We start from the raw sequence: 23,752 nt of genomic DNA on the forward strand, positions 1-23,752 counted from the left end.
ACACTGTTACATGTACTGTCCACTTGCACACTGTTACACGTACTGTCCACATGCACACTGTCAAACGTACTGTCCACATGCACACTGTCACACGTACTGTCCACATGCACACTCTCACACGTGCTTTCCACAAGTACACTGTCATACATACTGTCCACAGGCACACTATCACACGTACTGTCCACATGCACAGTGTCACACATACTGTCCACAGGTACACTCTCACATATACTGTGTACATGCACACTGTCACATGTACTGTCCACATGCACACCGTCACATGTACTGTCCACATGCACAGTGTTACATGTACTTTCCACTTGTACACTTTCACACGTACTGTCCACCTGCACACTGTCACACGTACAGTCCACATGCACATTCTCACACGTATTGTCCACATGTCCACTCTCAGACATACTGTCCACCCACAGTGTCACATCTACTGTCTACTTGAACACTCTCACACGTACTGTCCACAAGCACACTGTCACACGTACTGTCCACATGCACACTGTCACACATACTGTCCACAGGCACACTGTCACACATACTGTCCACATGAACACTCTCAGACATAATGTCCACATGCACACTGTCACACGTACTGTCCGCATGCACACTGTCACACATACTGCACACATGCACACTCTCTGACATACTGTCCACGTGCAGTGTCACGCATACTGTCCACATGCACACTGTCATACGCAGTGTCCATTTGCACACTCTCACACGTACTGTCCACAGGCACACTGTCAAATGTACTGTCGACATGCACACTGTCACATGTATTGTCCACATGCACAGTCTCACACGTACTTTCCACATGTACACTGTCATACATACTGCCCACAGGCACAATGTCATGTGTACTGTCCACTCACACGTAATGTCCACTTGCACACTGTCACACGTACTGTCCACATGCATACTGTCAAACCTACTGTCCACAGGCACACTGTCACACATACTGTCGACAGGCACACTGGCAAACCTGCTGTCCACAGCCACATTGTCACACATACTGTCCACAGGCGCACTGTCACACACTCTGTCCATATGCACACTGTTACACGTACTGTCCACATGCACACTGTCACAAGTATTGTCCACATGCACACTGTTACACGTACTGTCCACATGCACATGCTCAGACATGCCGTCCACGTAGTGTCGCACGTACTGTCCACATGCACACTGTCACACGTACTGTCCACATGCACACTGTCACACATACTGTCCACAGGCACACTGTCACACATACTGTCGACAGGCACACTGGCAAACCTGCTGTCCACAGCCACATTGTCACATGTACTGTCCACATGTACACTGTCATATGCAGTGACCACTTGCACACTCTCACACGTACTGTCCACATGCACACTGTTATACGTACTGTCCACATGCACACTGTCACACGTATTATCCTCATGCACACAGTTATACATACTGTCCACATGCACACTCTCAGACATACAGTCCATGTGCAGTGTCACACGTACTGTCGACATGCACACTGTCACCGAAACCGTCCACAGGCACACTCTCACACGGACTGTCCACATGCACAGTGTCACATCTACTGTCCACTTGAACACTCTCACACGTACTGTCCATAAGCACACTGTCAGACATACTGTCCACATGGACACTCTCAGACATGCTGTCCACGTGCAGTGTCACATGTACAGTCCACATGCACACTGTCATACATACTGTCCACATGCACAGTGTTACATGTACTGTCCACATGCACACTGTCACACATACTGTCCACATGCACAGTGTTACATGTACTTTCCACTTGTACACTCTCACACATACTTTCCAGATGCACACTGTCAAACCTACTGTCCAAATGCACACTGTCACACGTACTGTCCACATGCACACTCTCACACGTGTTTTCCACATGTTCACTGTCAAATATACTGTCCACAGGCACACTATCACACGTACTGTCCACATGCACGCTCTCACACGTAATGTCCACTTGTACACTCTCACACATACTGTCCACATGCACACTGTTAAGTGTACTTTCCACTTGTACACTCTCAGACGTACTGTCCACAAGCACACTGTCGAAACTACTGCCCACATGCACACTGTCACACATACTGTCCACAGGCACACTCTCACACGTCCTGTCCACTTGTACACTCTCACACATACTGTCCAGATGCACACTGTCAAACCTACTGTCCACATGCACACTGTCACACGTACTGCCCACATGCACACTGTCACACGTACTGTCCACATGGACACTCTCAGACATACTGTCCATGTGCAGTGTCACATGCACTGTCCACATGTACACTGTCATACGCAGTGACCACTTGCACACTCTCACCCGTACTGTCCACATGCACACTGTCACACGTATTATCCACATGCACACAGTTATCATATGTCCACATGCACACTCTCAGACATACTGTCCATGTGCAGTGTCACACGTACTGTCCACATGCACACTGTCACCGAAACCGTCCACAGGCACACTCTCACACGTACTGTCCACATGCAGAGTGTCATATCTACTGTCCACTTGAACACTCTCACACGTACTGTCCACAAGCACACTGTCAAACCTACTGTCCACATGCACACTGTCACACGTACTGTCCACATGCACACACTCAGACATAATGTCCACATGCACACTGTCACACGTACTGTCCACATGTACACTCTCATACGTACTGTCCACATGTACACTGTCATATGCAGTGACCACTTGCACACTCTCAAAAGTACTGTCCACATACACACTGTTACATGTACTGTCCACATGTATACTGTGATACGTACTGTCCACATGCACACTGCCACCCGTATTATCCACATGCACACAGTTATACATACTGTCCACATGCACACTCTCAGACATACAGTCCATGTGCAGTGTCACACGTACTGTTGACATGCACACTGTCACCGAAACCGTCCACAGGCACACTCTCACACAGACTGTCCACATGCACAGTGTCACATCTACTGTCCACTTGAACACTCTCACACGTACTGTCCATAAGCACACTGTCAAACCTACTGTCCATATGCACACTGTCAGACATACTGTCCACATGGACACTCTCAGACATGCTGTCCACGTGCAGTGTCACATGTACAGTCCACATGCACACTGTCATACATACTGTCCACATGCACAGTGTTACATGTACTGTCCACATGCACACTGTCACACATACTGTCCACATGCACAGTGTTACATGTACTTTCCACATGTACACTCTCACACATACTTTCCAGATGCACACTGTCAAACCTACTGTCCAAATGCACACTGTCACACGTACTGTCCACATGCACACTCTCACACGTGTTTTCTACATGTTCACTGTCAAATATACTGTCCACAGGCACACTATCACACGTACTGTCCACATGCACGCTCTCACACGTAATGTCCACTTGTACACTCTCACACATACTGTCCACATGCACACTGTTAAGTGTACTTTCCACTTGTACACTCTCAGACGTACTGTCCACAAGCACACTGTCGAAACTACTGCCCACATGCACACTGTCACACATACTGTCCACAGGCACACTCTCACACGTCCTGTCCACTTGTACACTCTCACACATACTGTCCAGATGCACACTGTCAAACCTATTGTCCACATGCACACTGTCACACGTACTGCCCACATGCACACTGTCACACGTACTGTCCACATGGACACTCTCAGACATACTGTCCATGTGCAGTGTCACATGCACTGTCCACATGTACACTGTCATACGCAGTGACCACTTGCACACTCTCACCCGTACTGTCCACATGCACACTGTCACACGTATTATCCACATGCACACAGTTATCATATGTCCACATGCACACTCTCAGACATACTGTCCATGTGCAGTGTCACACGTACTGTCCACATGCACACTGTCACCGAAACCGTCCACAGGCACACTCTCACACGTACTGTCCACATGCAGAGTGTCATATCTACTGTCCACTTGAACACTCTCACACGTACTGTCCACAAGCACACTGTCAAACCTACTGTCCACATGCACACTGTCACACGTACTGTCCACATGCACACACTCAGACATAATGTCCACATGCACACTGTCACACGTACTGTCCACATGTACACTCTCATACGTACTGTCCACATGTACACTGTCATATGCAGTGACCACTTGCACACTCTCAAAAGTACTGTCCACATGCACACTGTCACACGTACTGTCCACAGGCACACTGTCACACATACTGTCCACAGGCACACTGTCACACATACTGCCCACATGAACACTCTCAGACATAATGTCCACATGCACACTGTCACACGTACTGTCCGCATGCACACTGTCACACATACTGCACACATGGACACTCTCAGACATACTGACCACGTGCAGTGTCACATGTACTGTCCACATGTACACTGTCATATGCAGTGACCACTTGCACACTCTCACACGTACTGTCCACATGCACACTGTTACACGTACTGTCCACATGTACACTGTTATACGTACTGTCCACATGCACACTGTCACACGTATTATCCTCATGCACACAGTTATACATACTGTCCACATGCACACTCTCAGACATACAGTCCATGTGCAGTGTCACACGTACTGTCGACATGCACACTGTCACCGAAACCGTCCACAGGCACACTCTCACACGGACTGTCCACATGCACAGTGTCACATCTACTGTCCACTTGAACACTCTCACACGTACTGTCCATAAGCACACTGTCAAACCTACTGTCCATATGCACACTGTCAGACATACTGTCCACATGGACACTCTCAGACATGCTGTCCACGTGCAGTGTCACATGTACAGTCCACATGCACACTGTCATACATACTGTCCACATGCACAGTGTTACATGTACTTTCCACTTGTACACTCTCACACATACTTTCCAGATGCACACTGTCAAACCTACTGTCCAAATGCACACTGTCACACGTACTGTCCACATGCACACTCTCACACGTGTTTTCCACATGTTCACTGTCAAATATACTGTCCACAGGCACACTATCACACGTACTGTCCACATGCACGCTCTCACACGTAATGTCCACTTGTACACTCTCACACATACTGTCCACATGCACACTGTTAAGTGTACTTTCCACTTGTACACTCTCAGACGTATTGTCCACAAGCACACTGTCGAAACTACTGCCCACATGCACACTGTCACACATACTGTCCACAGGCACACTCTCACACGTCCTGTCCACTTGTACACTCTCACACATACTGTCCAGATGCACACTGTCAAACCTACTGTCCACATGCACACTGTCACACGTACTGCCCACATGCACACTGTCACACGTACTGTCCACATGGACACTCTCAGACATACTGTCCATGTGCAGTGTCACATGCACTGTCCACATGTACACTGTCATACGCAGTGACCACTTGCACACTCTCACCCGTACTGTCCACATGCACACTGTCACACGTATTATCCACATGCACACAGTTATCATATGTCCACATGCACACTCTCAGACATACTGTCCATGTGCAGTGTCACACGTACTGTCCACATGCACACTGTCACCGAAACCGTCCACAGGCACACTCTCACACGTACTGTCCACATGCAGAGTGTCATATCTACTGTCCACTTGAACACTCTCACACGTACTGTCCACAAGCACACTGTCAAACCTACTGTCCACATGCACACTGTCACACGTACTGTCCACATGCACACACTCAGACATAATGTCCACATGCACACTGTCACACGTACTGTCCACATGTACACTCTCATACGTACTGTCCACATGTACACTGTCATATGCAGTGACCACTTGCACACTCTCAAAAGTACTGTCCACATACACACTGTTACATGTACTGTCCACATGTATACTGTGATACGTACTGTCCACATGCACACTGCCACCCGTATTATCCACATGCACACAGTTATACATACTGTCCACATGCACACTCTCAGACATACAGTCCATGTGCAGTGTCACACGTACTGTTGACATGCACACTGTCACCGAAACCGTCCACAGGCACACTCTCACACAGACTGTCCACATGCACAGTGTCACATCTACTGTCCACTTGAACACTCTCACACGTACTGTCCATAAGCACACTGTCAAACCTACTGTCCATATGCACACTGTCAGACATACTGTCCACATGGACACTCTCAGACATGCTGTCCACGTGCAGTGTCACATGTACAGTCCACATGCACACTGTCATACATACTGTCCACATGCACAGTGTTACATGTACTGTCCACATGCACACTGTCACACATACTGTCCACATGCACAGTGTTACATGTACTTTCCACATGTACACTCTCACACATACTTTCCAGATGCACACTGTCAAACCTACTGTCCAAATGCACACTGTCACACGTACTGTCCACATGCACACTCTCACACGTGTTTTCCACATGTTCACTGTCAAATATACTGTCCACAGGCACACTATCACACGTACTGTCCACATGCACGCTCTCACACGTAATGTCCACTTGTACACTCTCACACATACTGTCCAGATGCACACTGTCAAACCTACTGTCCACATGCACACTGTCACACGTACTGCCCACATGCACACTGTCACACGTACTGTCCACATGGACACTCTCAGACATACTGTCCATGTGCAGTGTCACATGCACTGTCCACATGTACACTGTCATACGCAGTGACCACTTGCACACTCTCACCCGTACTGTCCACATGCACACTGTCACACGTATTATCCACATGCACACAGTTATCATATGTCCACATGCACACTCTCAGACATACTGTCCATGTGCAGTGTCACACGTACTGTCCACATGCACACTGTCACCGAAACCGTCCACAGGCACACTCTCACACGTACTGTCCACATGCAGAGTGTCATATCTACTGTCCACTTGAACACTCTCACACGTACTGTCCACAAGCACACTGTCAAACCTATTGTCCACATGCACACTGTCACACGTACTGTCCACATGCACACACTCAGACATAATGTCCACATGCACACTGTCACACGTACTGTCCACATGTACACTCTCATACGTACTGTCCACATGTACACTGTCATATGCAGTGACCACTTGCACACTCTCAAAAGTACTGTCCACATACACACTGTTACATGTACTGTCCACATGTATACTGTGATACGTACTGTCCACATGCACACTGCCACACGTATTATCCACATGCACACAGTTATACATACTGTCCACATGCACACTCTCAGACATACAGTCCATGTGCAGTGTCACACGTACTGTCGACATGCACACTGTCACCGAAACCGTCCACAGGCACACTCTCACACAGACTGTCCACATGCACAGTGTCACATCTACTGTCCACTTGAACACTCTCACACGTACTGTCCATAAGCACACTGTCAAACCTACAGTCCATATGCACACTGTCACACATATTGTCCACATGGACACTCTCAGACATGCTGTCCACGTGCAGTGTCACACCTACAGTCCACATGCACAGTGTTACAAGTCCAGTCCACTTGTACACTCTCACACATACTGTCCAGATGCACACTGTCACACATACTGTCCGCATGTACACTGTCACACGTACCATCCACATGGACACTCTCAGACATACTGTCCACGTGCAGTGTCACACGTACTGTCCACATGTACACTGTCATACGCAGTGACCACTTGCACACTGTCACACGTACTGTCCACATGCACACTGTCACACGTATTATCCACATGCACACAGTTATCATACTGTCCACATGCACACTCTCAGACATACTGTCCATGTGCAGTGTCACACGTACTGTCGACATGCACACTGTCATACGCAGTGACCACTTGCACACTCTCACACATACTGTCCACATGCACACTGTCACACATACTGCCCACAGGCACACTGTCACACATACTGTCCACATGCACACTCTCAGACATAATGTCCACATACACACTGTCACATGCACTGTCCACATGTACACTCTCATACGTACTGTCCACATGTACATTGTCATATGCAGTGACCACTTGCACACTCTCAAAAGTACTGTCCACATACACACTGTTACATGTACTGTCCACATGTATGCTGTGATACGTACTGTCCATATGCACACTGCCACACGTGTTATCCACATGCACACAGTTATACACACTATCCACATGCACACTCTCAGACATACAGTCCATGTACAGTGTGATACGTACTGTCGACATGCACACTGTCACCGAAACCGTCCACAGCCACACTCTCACACATACTGTCCACATGCAGAGTGTCACATCTACTGTCCACTTGAACACTCTCACACGTACTGTCCATAAACACACTGTCAAACCTACTGTCGACATGCAGATTGTCACCGAAACCGTCCACAGGCACAGTCTCACAGGTACTGTCCACATGCACAGTGTCACACATACTGTCCACAGGCACACTGTCAAACCTACTGTCCACATGCACACTGTCACACATAGTGTCCACATGTACACTCTCAGACATACTGTCCACGTGCAGTGTCACATGTACGGTCCACATGTACACTGACATATGCAGTGACCACTTGCACACTCTCACACGTACTGTCCACACGCACACTGTTACATGTACTGTCCACTTGCACACTGTCAAACGTACTGTCCACTTGCACACTGTCACACGTACTGTACTCATGCACACTCTCACACGTGCTTTCCACAAGTACACTGTCATACATACTGTCCACAGGCACACTATCACACATACTGTCCACATGCACACTCTCACACGTACTGTACTCATGCACACTGTCACACGTACTGTCCACATGCACAGTGTTACATATACTTTCCACTTGTACACTCTCACACGTACTGTCTACATGCACACTGTCACACGTACAGTCCACATGCACATTCTCACACGTACGGTCCACATGCACAGTGTTACATATACTTTCCACTTGTACACTCTCACACGTACTGTCTACATGCACACTGTCACACGTACAGTCCACATGCACATTCTCACACGTACGGTCCACATGTACACTGTCATATGCAGTGACCACTTGCACACTCTCACACGTACTGTCCACACGCACACTGTTACATGTACTGTCCGTATGCACACTGTTATATGTATTGTCCACATGCACACTGTACACGTACTGTCCACATGCACACTGTCAAACCTACTGTCCAAATGCACACTGTCACACGTACTGTCCACATGCACACTGTCACACATACTGTCCATAGGCACACTGTCAAACGTACTGTGCACATGCACACTCTGACATGTGTTTTCCACATGTTCACTGTCAAACATACTGTCCACAGGCACACTATCACACATACTGTCCACATGCACGGTCTCACACGTAATGTCCACTTGTACACTCTCACACATACTGTCCACATGCACACTGTTACGTGTACTTCCCACTTGTACACTCTCAGACGTACTGTCCACAAGCACACTGTCGAAACTACTGTCCACATGCACACTGTCACACATACTGTCCACATGCACACTGTCACACATACTGTCGACAGGCACACTCTCACACGTCCTGTCCACTTGTACACTCTCACACATACAGTCCAGATGCACACTGTCAAACCTACTGTCCACATGCACACTGTCACACGTACTGCCCACATGCACACTGTCACACGTACTGTCCACATGGACACTGTCATACGCAGTGACCACTTGCACACTCTCACACGTACTGTCCACATGCACACTGTTACACGTACTCTCCACATGCACACTGTCACATGTACTGTCCACATGCAGAGTGTTACATGTACTTTCCACTTGTACACTCTCACCTGTACTGTCCACAAGCACACTGTCAAACCTACTATCTACATGCGCACTGTCACACATACTGTCCACATGCACACTCTCAGACATACTGTCCACGTGCCGTGTCACATGTACTGTCCACAGGCACACTGTCAAATGTACTATTCACATGCACACTGTCACATGTATTGTCCACATGCACACTATTATATGCACTGTCCACGTGCAAACTCTCAGACATACTGTCCACGTGCAGTGTCACACGTACTGTCCACATGAACACTGTCACACATACTGTCCACAGGCACACTGTCAAACATACTGTGCACATGCACACTCTCACACGTGCTTTCCACATCTACACTGTCATACATACTGTCCACAGGCACACTATCACACATACTGTCCACATGCACACTCTCACACGTAATGTCCACTTGCACACTCTCACACATACTGTCCACAGGTACACTCTCACACGTAATGTCCACTTGTACACTCTCACACATACTGTCCACAGGTACACTGTCAAACATACTGTGCACATGCACACTCTCACACGTGCTTTCCACATGCACACCGTCACATGTACTGTCCACATGCACAGTGTTACATGTACTTTCCACTTGTACACTCTCACAGGTACTGTCCACATGCACACTGTCAAACCTACTGTCCACATGCACACTCTCACACGTAATGTCCACTTGTACACTCTCACACATACTGTCCACAGGTACACTCTCACATATACTGTGTACATGCACACTGTCACACGTACTGTCCACATGCACACTGTCATATGTACTGTCCACATGCTCAGTGTTACATGTACTTTCCACTTGTACACTCTCACACGTACTGTCCACATGCACACTGTCAAACCTACTGTCCACATGCACACTGTCATACGTACAGTCCACATGCACACTCTCACACGTATTGTCCACACGTACACTCTCAGACATACTGTCCACGTGCAGTGTCAGACATACTGTCCACATATACACTGTCATACGCAGTGACCACTTGCACACTCTCACGCGTACTGTCCACATGCACACTCTCACACGTACTGTCCACACTCACACTGTTACATGTACTGTTCACATGCACACTGTCACACGTATTATCCACATGCACACAGTTATCATACTGTCCACATGCACACTCTCAGACTACTGTCCACATGCACACTCTCAGACTACTGTCCATGTGCAGTGTCACACGTACTGTCGACATGCACACTGTCACCGAAACCGTCCACAGGCACACTCTCACACGTACTGTCCACATGCAGAGTGTCACACGTACTGTCCACATGGACACTCTCAGACATACTGTCCAAGTGCAGTGTCACATGTACTGTCCACATGTACACTGTCATACGCAGTGACCACTTGCACACTCTTACACGTACTGTCCACATGCACACGGTTACACGTACTGTCCACATGCAGAGTGTTACATGTACTTTCCACTTGTACACTCTCACCTGTACTGTCCACAAGCACACTGTCAAACCTACTGTCCACATGCACACTGTCACACATACTGTCCACAGGCACACTGTCACTCATACTGTCCACATGCACACTTTCAGACATACTGTCCCCATGCACACTGTCACATGTACTGTCCACATGCACACTCTCAGACATACTGTCCACGTGCCGTGTCACATGTACTGTTCACATGTACCCTGTCATACGCAGTGTCCATTTGCACACTCTCAAACGTACTGTCCACAGGCACACTGTCAAATGTACTATTCACATGCACACTCTCACATGTATTGTCCACATGCACACTATTATATGTACTGTCCACGTGCAAACTCTCAGACATACTGTCCACGTGCAGTGTCACACGTACTGTCCACATGAACACTGTCACACGTACTGTCCACAGGCACACTGTCAAACATACTGTGCACATGCACACTCTCACTCGTGCTTTCCACATGTACACTGACATACATACTGTCCACATGCACACTCTCACACGTAATGTCCACATGCACACTCTCACACGTAATGTCCACTTGTACACTCTCACACATACTGTCCACAGGTACACTCTCACATATACTGTGTACATGCACACTGTCACACTTACTATCCACATGCACACTCTCACACGTACTGTCCACATGCACAGTGTCACATCTACTGTCCACTTGAACACTCTCACACGTATTGTCCATAAGCACACTGTCAAACCTACTGTCCACATGCACACTGTCACACATACTGTCCACATGAACACTCTCAGACATAATGTCCACATGCACACTGTCACACGTACTGTCCATATGCACACTGTCACACATACTGCACACATGGACACTCTCAGACATGCTGTCCACGTGCAGTGTCACACTTACAGTCCACATGCGCAGTGTTTCATGTACTGTCCACTTGTACACTCTCACACATACTGTCCAGCTGCACACCGTCACACGTACAGTCCACATGCACACTCTCACACGTATTGTCCACATGTACACTCTCAGACATACTGTCCACGTGCAGTGTCACACGTACTGTCCACATATACACTGTCATACGCAGTGACCACTTGCACCCACTCACACATACTGTCCACATGCACACTGCCACACGTATTATCCACATGCACACAGTTATCATACTGTCCACATGCACACTCTCAGACTACTGTCCATGTGCAGTGTCACACGTACTGTCCACATGTACACTGTCATATGCAGTGACCACTTGCACACTCTCACACGTACTGTCCACACGCACACTGTTACATGTACTGTTCACATGTACACTGTTATACGTACTGTCCACATGCACACTGTCATATGTATTATCCACATGCACACAGTTATCATACTGTCCACATGCACACTCTCAGACTACTGTCCATGTGCAGTGTCACACGTACTGTCGACATGCACATTGTCACCGAAACCGTCCACAGGCACACTCTCACACGTACGGTCCACATGCACACTGTCACATCTACTGTCCACTTGAACACTTTCACACGTACTGTCCATAAGCACACTGTCAAACCTACTGTCCACATGCACACTGTCACACATACTGTCCACATGAACACTCTCAGACATATTGTCCACATGCACACTGTCACACATACTGTCCACATGCACACTGTCACACGTACTGTCCTCATGCACACTCTCACACGTAATGTCCACATGCAGTGTCACACGTACTGTCCACATGTACACTGTCATATGCAGTGACCACTTGCACACTCTCACACGTACTGTCCACACGCACACTGTTACATGTACTGTTCACATGTACACTGTTATACGTACTGTCCACATGCACACTGTCATACGTATTATCCACATGCACACAGTTATCATACTGTCCACATGCACACTCTCAGACTACTGTCCATGTGCAGTGTCACACGTACTGTCGACATGCACACTGTCACCGAAACTGTCCACAGGCACACTCTCACACGTACTGTCCACATGCACACTGTCACACATACTGTCCACTTGAACACTCTCACACGTACTGTCCATAAGCACACTGTCAAACCTACTGTCCATATGCACACTGTCACACATACTGCACACATGGACACTCTCAGGCATGCTGTCCACGTGCAGTGTCAAACGTACAGTCCACATGCACACCGTCACATGTACTGTCCACATGCACACAGTCACACATACTGTCCACATGCACAGTTTCACACGTAATGTCCACAGGCACACTCACATACATACAGACCACCTGTACACTGTCACACATACTGTCCACAGGCACACTTTCAAACGTTCTGACCACCTGTACACTATCACACATACTGTTCATATGTCCCCTGTCACACATACTGTCCACATGCACAGTGTCTAACCTACTGTCCACATGTACACTCTCACACATACTGTCCACAGGCACACTTTCATACGTACTGTCAACATGCACACTGTCACACGTACTGTCTGCATGTACACTGTCACACGTACTGTCCACATGCACACTCTCAGATGTACTGTCCACATGCACACTCTCAGACATAATGTCCACATGTACACTGTCACACGTACTGTCCACATGCACACTGTCACACGTACTGTCCACACGCACACTCTCAGACGTACTGTCCACTTGCACACTGATTTTCATACTGTCCACATGCACACTGTCAGACATACTGTCCACGTGCAGTGTCACACGTACTGTCCACATGTACACTGTTATACGCAGTGACCGCTTGCACACTCTCACACGCACTGTCGACATGCACACTGTCACTCATACTGTCCACATGCACACTGTCACACGTACAGTCCACATGCACATTCTCACACGTACGGTCCACATGTACACTGTCATATGCAGTGACCACTTGCACACTCTCACACGTACTGTCCACACGCACATTGTTACATGTACTGTCCGTATGCACACTGTTATATGTATTGTCCACATGCACACTGTACACGTACTGTCCACATGCACACTGTCAAACCTACTGTCCAAATGCACACTGTCACACGTACTGTCCACATGCACACTGTCAAACGTACTGTGCACATGCACACTCTGACATGTGTTTTCCACATGTTCACTGTCAAACATACTGTCCACAGGCACACTATCACACATACTGTCCACATGCACGGTCTCACACGTAATGTCCACTTGTACACTCTCACACATACTGTCCACATGCACACTGTTACGTGTACTTCCCACTTGTACACTCTCAGACGTACTGTCCACAAGCACACTGTCGAAACTACTGTCCACATGCACACTGTCACACATACTGTCCACATGCACACTGTCACACATACTGTCGACAGGCACACTCTCACACGTCCTGTCCACTTGTACACTCTCACACATACAGTCCAGATGCACACTGTCAAACCTACTGTCCACATGCACACTGTCACACGTACTGCCCACATGCACACTGTCACACGTACTGTCCACATGGACACTGTCATACGCAGTGACCACTTGCACACTCTCACCCGTACTGTCCACATGGACACTCTCAGACATACTGTCCACGTGCAGTGTCAAATGTACTGTCCACACGTACACTGTCATACGCAGTGACCACTTGCACACTCTCACACGCACTGTCGACATGCACACTGTCACTCATACTGTCCACATGCACACTGTTACATGCACTGTCCACATGCACACTGTCACACGTACTGTCCACATGCACACTGTTACACGTACTGTCCACATGCACACTGTCACACGTATTGTCCACATGCACACTGTTATATGTACTGTCCACATGCGCACTCTCAGACATACTGTACACGTGCAGTGTCACACGTACGGTCCACAGGCACACTGTCACACGTACTGTCCACAAGCACACTGTCAAACCTACTGTCCACAGGCACACTGTCACACGTACTGTCTTCAAGCACACTTTCAGACCTACTGTCCACATGCACACTGTCACACGTAGTGTCCACTTGCACACTCTGAAATGTACTGTCCACATGCACACTGTCACACGTACTGTTTGCATGCACACTTTCACATGTACTGTCCACTGGCACACTGTCACATGTACTGACCACATGCACACTCTAAGACGTACTGTCCACATACACACTGATTTTCGTACTGTCCACATGCACACTGTCAGACATACTGTCCACGTTCAGTGTCACACGTACTGTCCACATGTACACTGTTATACGCAGTGACCACTTGCACACTCTCACACCACTGTCCACATGCACACTGTCACACGTACTGTCCACATGCATTCTGTCACACGTATTGTCCACATGCACACTGTTATACGTACTGTCCACATGCACACTCTCAGACATACTGTACACGTGCAGTGTCACACGTACGGTCCACATGCACACTGTCAGACGCAGTGTCCATTTGCACGCTCTCACACTTACTGTCCACAGGCACACTGTCAAATGTACTGTCCACATGCACACTGTCACACGTATTGTCCACATGCACAGTATTTTACGTACTGTCGACATGCACACTCTCAGACATACTGTCCACGTGCAGTGACACACGTACTGTCCACAGGCACACTGTCACATGTAGTGTCCACTGGCACACTGTCAAACGTACTGTGTACATGCACACTCTCACATGTACTTTCCACAAGTACACTGTCATACATACTGTCCACAGGCACACTGTCACACATACTGTCTGCATGCACACGGTCACACGTACTGTCCACATGCATTCTGTTACATGTAGTCCACATGCACACTGTTATACATACTGTCCACATGCATTCTGTCACACGTATTGTCCACATGCACACTGTTATACGTACTGTCCACATGCACACTCTCAGACATACTGTACACGTGCAGTGTCACGCGTACGGTTCACATGCACACTGTCAGGCACAGTGTCCATTTGCACGCTCTCACACTTACTGTCCACAGGCACACTGTCAAATGTACTGTCCACATGCACACTGTCACACGTATTGTCCACATGCACAGTATTTTACGTACTGTCGACATGCACACTCTCAGACATACTGTTCACGTGCAGTGACACACGTACTGTCCACAGGCACACTGTCACATGTAGTGTCCACTGGCACACTGTCAAACGTACTGTGTACATGCACACTCTCACATGGACTTTCCACAAGTACACTGTCATACATACTGTCCACAGGCACACTGTCACACATACCGTCCACATGCACACTGTCACACGTACTGTCCATAGGCACACTGTCACATGTACTGTCCACAAGCACACTTTCAGACATACTGTCCGCATGCACCCTGTCACACGTAGAGTCCACTTGCACACTCTGACATGTACTGTCCGCAAGCACACTGTCACACGTACTGTTTGCATGCACACTTTCACATGTACTGTCCACAGGCACACTGTCACATGTAGTGTCCACTGGCACACTGTCAAACGTACTGTGTACATGCACACTCTCACATGTACTTTCCACAACAACACTCTAACCCTCTGTGCCTCCCAAACCTCTCTCTAATTCTGTAACTCTCTCTAGAATCTACACCCCTCCCTATCTCTGTAACCTCCTCAGCCCCTACACCATTCCCTTCTCTGTAAGCCCCGCTGGCCTGCACACCCCAATACTTCTGTAATCCCCTCTGGTATCTACACCCCTCTCTGTCTCTGTAACTCCTTCTGTCTCACAAACCTCTCCCTATCTCTATAACCCCCTCTGACTCCCCTACACCTCTCCCTATCTATGTAACCCTCTCTGTCCCCTACACATCTTCCTGTCTCTGTAATCCCCACTGTGTCCTAAATCTCTCCTTAACTCTGTAATACCGCTCTGCCTCCTACACCCTTCCCTATCTCTCTAACCATCTCTAGTATCTCACTCCTATCTATCTCTGTAAGCTCCTCTGCCTCCTACACCCTTCCCTACCTATGTAACCTTCCCAGCCCTACACCATTTCCTTCTCTGTAAATCCCTCTGGTCTCTACACCCATCCCTATCTCTGTCTCCAACACCCTCCCTCTCTGCAACCCCCTCTGGTATCTACACCACTTCCTATCCCTGTTACCCCCTCTGCCTCCTACACCTCTCCCTCTCTGTACCTGTCTCTGCCTCCTACACCATTCCCTTCTCTGTAACACCCACTGGCCTCTACACCCTACCCTCTCTCTGTAACCCCCTGCTGCTTCATACACCCCTCCCTATCTCTGTAAACCCTTCTCTGGCCCCTAAACCATTTCCTTTGCCTCCTGTGCCAGTGCCTATCCCTCCAATTCCATTCAACGGCTTAAATCTTTGCTGAGACCACAAACCTTCATTTGAAATGTACATCCTGATGACAATTCCTTAGTAAATGATGATGCAAAGTTCGTCCACAAACATTGAAGTTTTCTAAATGACTCAGTTAGGTAAACAGCAGGTGGGTTGAGAACAAAGCAGAAAGTCTGTCCTAGGAGAAACTCTTCTGAGTTTAGAAGGGTCTTTGTCCACTGCATTGTAAGGCAGCACAGAATGTAACTCCATTATAAACCTGACTGTGTGTACTTACTCCCCGTGACTGCGTGGGTTTCCTGTGTGCTCTCGTTTCCTCCTACATTCCAAAGACATACGGGTTGGAACGAGTAAGTTGCAGGCATGCTATGTTGGTGCCAGATGTGTGGTGACATTTGTGGGCAGCCATCCTCCCCAGCATAATCTTCAGATGCATTTCACTGCTGGTTTTGATGTTTCGATGTACACGTGACAAATCAATCTAATCGCTAATCTCTTATCTCTTCGAATGCGTGATGCCATGGGAGGTCTTTGACAGTCAAAGATGCAGGCAACAGTTTGACCGACAAGAATGATTGAATCTCCCAGTATATAATCATCTTTAACCATCTGTGATCTGTTTCTGGTCAGACAGAACAGGCCTGTGACAAAAAAAAACTTTCACAGCTTTTCAACAAATGGACAGTTACTGTTCCAAATAAGGATGAAGAAAATAGCACACCAGAAAGTCCCCACTCACCCCCTTCCCCCAACTTTCACAGCTCCCTTTGGCTGCAATTGCTACCATGACAATGTGCCTCTGTATATTCAGACAGAAAGATGATGCGATAAAGGACAAATGTTAAGGGTTTGTAGTCTTCTTGGCATCTCTAACTGGATCCTTGTGACTCCAATTCCAGAGATGGGTGGATGAAGAGAGAGGTTGGAGGGAAGACATAGAGGGCTGAAGAAGAAGAACTCTAATAGGAGAGGCCAGTATCCCATGGAAAGAGGGAAGGAGGAGGGGACCTCCTCTCTCATTTGATCTCACTTATCACCTGCCAGCTTGAACTTCTTCCCCTCCCCCACCTTCTTATTCTGGTTTCTGTTCTCTTCCTCTCCTGTCCTGATGAAGGGTCTTGACTCAAAGGTGAACTGTTTATTCCCCTCCATAGATACTGACCTTCTGGATCCCTCCAGCATTTTGTGCTCAATATTTCCTGCTCCACGAATCAGTTGACTCTCAACTATCCCTGAAGGGCTGCTACAAGACCTGGCCTATGTGTCTCTCAGCTTCCCAGCCCCCTGTTAATGAAACTTCTGGCTGTTCCAAAGTGAATTTCTGATCAAGGGGAAATGTGTATGTTGGCACCATCAGGAAGTGCTGCTGTAAAACCCTACAGAGGTCAGATTAGTTACAGCTGACATTCTGCTCTGCCCCTGACTTGGCAACTCCCATTAACATCTTCACAAATCCCGATGGACCCAAATCTTTTCCATTCTCTCAAGATGTACGCAATCACAATGACCCAAAGCTTTCTCTTTCAGAGACTCCATAGTCTGAGCCGAAAAGGCAAATATCAGAGTGGTTAGTGTAATGCTTTACGGCACCAGCTGGAAGGTCGGGGGTCAACTCCCACTGCTGTCTATAAGGAGTCTGTGAGTTTCCCTGTGACCCCATGGGCTTCCTCCAGTTTCCACCCACATTCCAGAGACATATGGGTTAGCGTTGGCGTGTTGTGGGCATGCTATGTTGGCACTGGAAGTGTGGTGATACTTGCAGGCTGCCCTTGGGCTGTGTTGGTCATTGATGCAAACAATGTATTTAATGTCTCAATGCACTGTCCATGTAACAAATAAACAATATTGTTGTACTTTATTTATTTATTTAGGTTGAATCCGGTCTAAAGAGGGTTTATTGTAGACATGTTTATATCTTTTCTTTATTGCAATGATTTTCTGGAGTTCGGTTGATCAGAAACACTGAAGACAATGAAAAAACCTTTCAACTGTCAGAAGGTCATCCATGCAGCGTGTGGGTGGGTTTCTTACTTCCCAACCATTGCCTCATCCCACTCAGGGACCTTCCTCATGCAGCAGGACATTGGGAGCCGCATTGCTGCAGAAAATACAACATTGGGCTCCCCAGGAGTGCTGAACTTGAGATACGGGTTGAATCCACTGTAATCAGGCTGAATAAACAAAGCGTTTTATATAGAAAATTATTCCAGCTAGCAAATTATCTTTATCTCCCCTAGACAAACTTGCCTCTTTCTCCCAATGTCTGTACTCGGTAATGATCAATCTCTCAATGTTCATAGACTGCAACATGGGTTACAAATTGAAAGTTGAAATCCCTCACAAACAAGGGAATGGATGTTGGTGTTTAACCTATGGACACCTAGTGATACCTGTGGACAATAATGGATGATGGATGTAAGAAAAGTGGAGGTCTATGAGTGCTGTTCTATGCTCTAATGACTGGGGAGGTGAGGAGATTTCTTCCAAAAGTAAGGCACTGCATTAGATGATATTTTGGGATTGGCCTGAGTCTACATCAAGTACTTTCGAATTGATTGGGGGAGTGTGAATTCCTGTTGCTCTTTGGAAGGTAAATTGGAATTCCAAGAACTCCTTCCTTGCGTTCTTCCCAGTGCGTCTATTACCCATTCCCGATTGGATTATATATTTCCATATATGGAACTTTCAGCGGGCTGGCAGTTTGCATAAATGTCAATATCTTGATATTCATTCACTTTTGGTGTGGTTTCCGGACACTTCGGAACATCCTCCTGTGACGGGGATGGAAATGAACAGAGTGACAATTAGCAGGATTGGGATTTGGTTTGTCTGGGTTAAGAAAACATTCCTTAATGGTTCGTATAATGTTTTACAGAACCAATGACCCGAGTTTATTCCTGTCACTGTCTGTAAAGATTTATGTGTTCTCCCAGTGCCTGCATGGGCTTCCTTTTCTGCCCACATTTCAGAGATATCTGAGTCAGGGTTCAGATTAGTAAATTGTGTGGTGTCAGAAGCATAGCGACACTTATACATTCTCGGACTGTGTTGGCTGTTGGCAAAAATAATGACACCATGTGTTTTGATGTACCTGTGACAAGTAAAGCTAATCTTCAATCTTTAATCCTCAAAAATTGATGGCACTCATTATTAATCAGGTTGGGTTTGATTATGGGATACTGGAATGCGGATGACAGCTGAACTCACTGGGGACCACACTCCCGGCTTTCAGAGAGGGGTCTGCATTCAAGACCCACCACAGAACAAGCACTGGAAAAACAAGTACCACTCTCAGGGCAGTACAAAGTGGTTCCTGCTCTGTGGCAAGGTTTTGCTGAGGGAGTGTCATACCGCTGTCTGGCCTGTTGATCCCAGTCTGTGCTGGGTGTGATGGTGATGCCTCATTATGTGATCTCTCAGCTCTATCCAGATGAGAGTCCATTGCCTGACTTGCTTACATTTTAATCCCGGCATTTGTTTGACCAATGTTTAAGGGGCGGATGTGACCTAGACTGTTTCAGGTGTGTGTGCTGCTTCAGGTGTAACCTAGACTGTTTCAGGTGTGTGTGATGCAATACTCACTTGCATCTGTCTTTTTCTCCATGTCACTGGTCTAAATGCCTCCTTTGAGGCCGGCCTTGATGCACATTCTGCTGGTCTAAGAGCAGAGATAGAGGCAAAATTATCACAGAGTTCAACTTCCCGTTTCCATGTCTGTCCAGGGCTTCCACTACTACCAAAATAAGGCCAAACTCAGGTTGGAGGAGCAACACCTCATATCCCACCTGGGTTACCTCTAGCCTGATGGCATGAAAATCGATTTCTGGTAATTTTTCTCCCCCTCCACCTTCTCTTTTTCCATTCCCCATGCTGGCTCCTCTCTCACCCTTCTCCTGCCCTTTGGTTCCTCTTCTCCCATGCTCTCCTATCAGATTCCTTCTTCTTCAGCCCTCTACCTCTTCCACCTATCACCTCCCAGCTTCTCTCTTCATCCCACCTGCCCCACCCACATACCTCACCCCTCACCTGATCTCAACTATCACCTGTCAGCTTGCAGACCTTCCCCACCCACCACCTTCCTATTCTGGCATCTTCCCCGTTCCTCTCCAGTCCTGATGTAGGGTCTCAGCCTGAAGTCGACTGTTTATTCTTTTCCACAGATGCTGCCCGACCCGCTGAGTTCCTCCTGTATTTTGTGTGTGTTACTCTGTAAACGAAGCAAGTTTATCTCTGAGTTCCACAGGGAATCATTGGGAGCAGAGTTTGCTGAGGGCAAGTAGACGTTATTGTCTGCACCATGTTTATTGTTCATTGTTAATGATCCCTGGACTGATGAGGCAGTTGGGACTCACTGTGGATTAAGAGTTATATACAGTGACAGACTGAGCAAGGACAGGGAAAGTTTTCTGTGAAGAGCTCAGAGGATAGGCTGGTTAACATAACCATATAACAGTTACAGCATGGAAACAGGCCATCTCGGCCCTTCTAGTCCGTGCCGAACTCCTACTCTCACCTAGTCCCACCGACCTGCACTCAGTCCATAACCCTCCATTCCTTTCCTGTCCATATATCTATCCAATTTAACTTTAAATGACAACATCGAATCTGCCTCAACCACTTCTGCTGGAAGCTCATTCCACACAGCTACCACACACTGAGTAAAGAGGTTCCCCCTCATGTTACCCCTAAACTTTTGCCCTTTTACTCTCAACTCATGTCTCTTGTTTGAATCTCTCCTACTCTCAATGGATGTCAACTCTATCAATCCCCCTCATAATTTTAAACACCTCTATCAAGTCTCCTCTCTACCTTCCACACTCCAAAGAATAAAGACCTAACTTGTTCAACCTTTCTCTGTAACTTAGGAGATGAATCCCGGCAACATTTTAGTAAACCTCCTCTGTACTCTCTCAATTTTATTGACATCTTTCCTATAATTCAGTGACCAAAACTGTACACAATACTCCAAATTTGGCCTCACCAATGCCTTATACAATTTCAACATTACATCCCAACTCCTATACTCAATGCTCTGATTTATAAAGGCCAGCATACCAAAAGCTTTCTTCATCACCCTATTCACATGAGATTCCACCTTCAGGAAACTAAGGACCATTATTCCTAGATCCCTCTGTTCTACAGCATTCTTCAATGCCCTACCATTTACCATGCATGTCCTATTTTGATTAGTCCTACCAAAATGTAACACCTCACATTTTTCAGTGTTAAACTCCATCTGCCATCTTTCAGCCCACTCTTCTATCTGGCCTAAATCTCTCTGCAAGCTTAGAAAACCTACTTCATTATCCACAACGCCACCAATCTTAGTATCATCTGCATACTTACTATTCCAATTTACCAACATTGATGTCTTCACCACTGAAGAACGGGGATTGTAAGGCTGTTGACAATGCCGAGGCAGGACTTGAAGGAGAGCTGGGTCAGGGACAGGGACAGGGACAGGGACTTTGTTCAAGCACCCACCTGTCTGTTCTCCATCGGGCCTTGATGATGAGGCCAATCACAGCCAATGAAATGATCAGGAAGACGACAGCTGCAGCAGTAGTTAGTGGAATGATTACTGAGCTTTGCACTGAGGTAGGAGCTGAGATCAAAGAGACGCTTATTAATCACAATCCGCGAAAGCTCAGGACTGCACTGAAAACCACCCATCCCCTTTGGCAGTGGCTGTCTGGAAGACATGTTCTTATCTCCTGATTGACCAAATGTCTATCCAGAATGTCACAAGACAGCAAAGAAATCAGAGTGTGATTTAAATAGAATATTTACTTTCACAAGCAAGCAACAGACACAATAGCTAATTTCCCTACAAAGATGTTTACAGTCTCATTGTGTATCCTGTTCATGGAGGAGTACCATTTTGTCCAAGCAACACACACAAAATGCTGGAGGAACTTAGCAGGCCAGGCAGCATCTATGGAAAAGAGGACAGTCGACATTTAGGGCCAAGACCCTTCAGCAGGACTGAAGAAAAAAAGATGAGGAGTAGAGTTAAGAGGTAGGGTGAGGGGAAAGAGAAACACAAGGTGATAGTTGAGGGGGGGAGATGAAGTAAAGAGCTGGGAAGTTGATTCCAACCTCACTCCTTCCGAACGCTTTGCTCTTCACTCCCTCTGCACTA

The 23,752-nt window shown here is 47.3% G+C and overlaps 1 protein-coding gene across 4 annotated transcripts in view; it reads right to left on the reverse strand.

Annotated features, from left to right (window-relative positions):
- The window catches only part of LOC140191990 (sialic acid-binding Ig-like lectin 15), a 30,088-nt gene extending 12,047 nt beyond the window's left edge, over nucleotides 1-18,041 (reverse strand). For 3 of the 4 annotated variants that reach the window (XM_072249902.1, XM_072249903.1, XM_072249900.1), the window contains exon 1: nucleotides 17,652-17,825. In XM_072249902.1, coding sequence (XP_072106003.1) covers nucleotides 17,652-17,670 — 19 coding nt within the window. In that variant the 5' untranslated portion in view covers nucleotides 17,671-17,825. Of the gene's footprint in view, nucleotides 1-17,651; nucleotides 17,826-17,887 lie in introns of those variants that run through there. The other variant, XM_072249901.1, reaches the window with a different exon arrangement.
- Between the last annotated feature and the right edge of the window lie 5,711 nt (nucleotides 18,042-23,752).

This window comes from Mobula birostris (assembly GCF_030028105.1).
Source record: "Mobula birostris isolate sMobBir1 chromosome 8 unlocalized genomic scaffold, sMobBir1.hap1 SUPER_8_unloc_1, whole genome shotgun sequence".
In the NCBI taxonomy this organism is placed as follows: Eukaryota; Metazoa; Chordata; class Chondrichthyes; order Myliobatiformes; family Myliobatidae; genus Mobula; species Mobula birostris.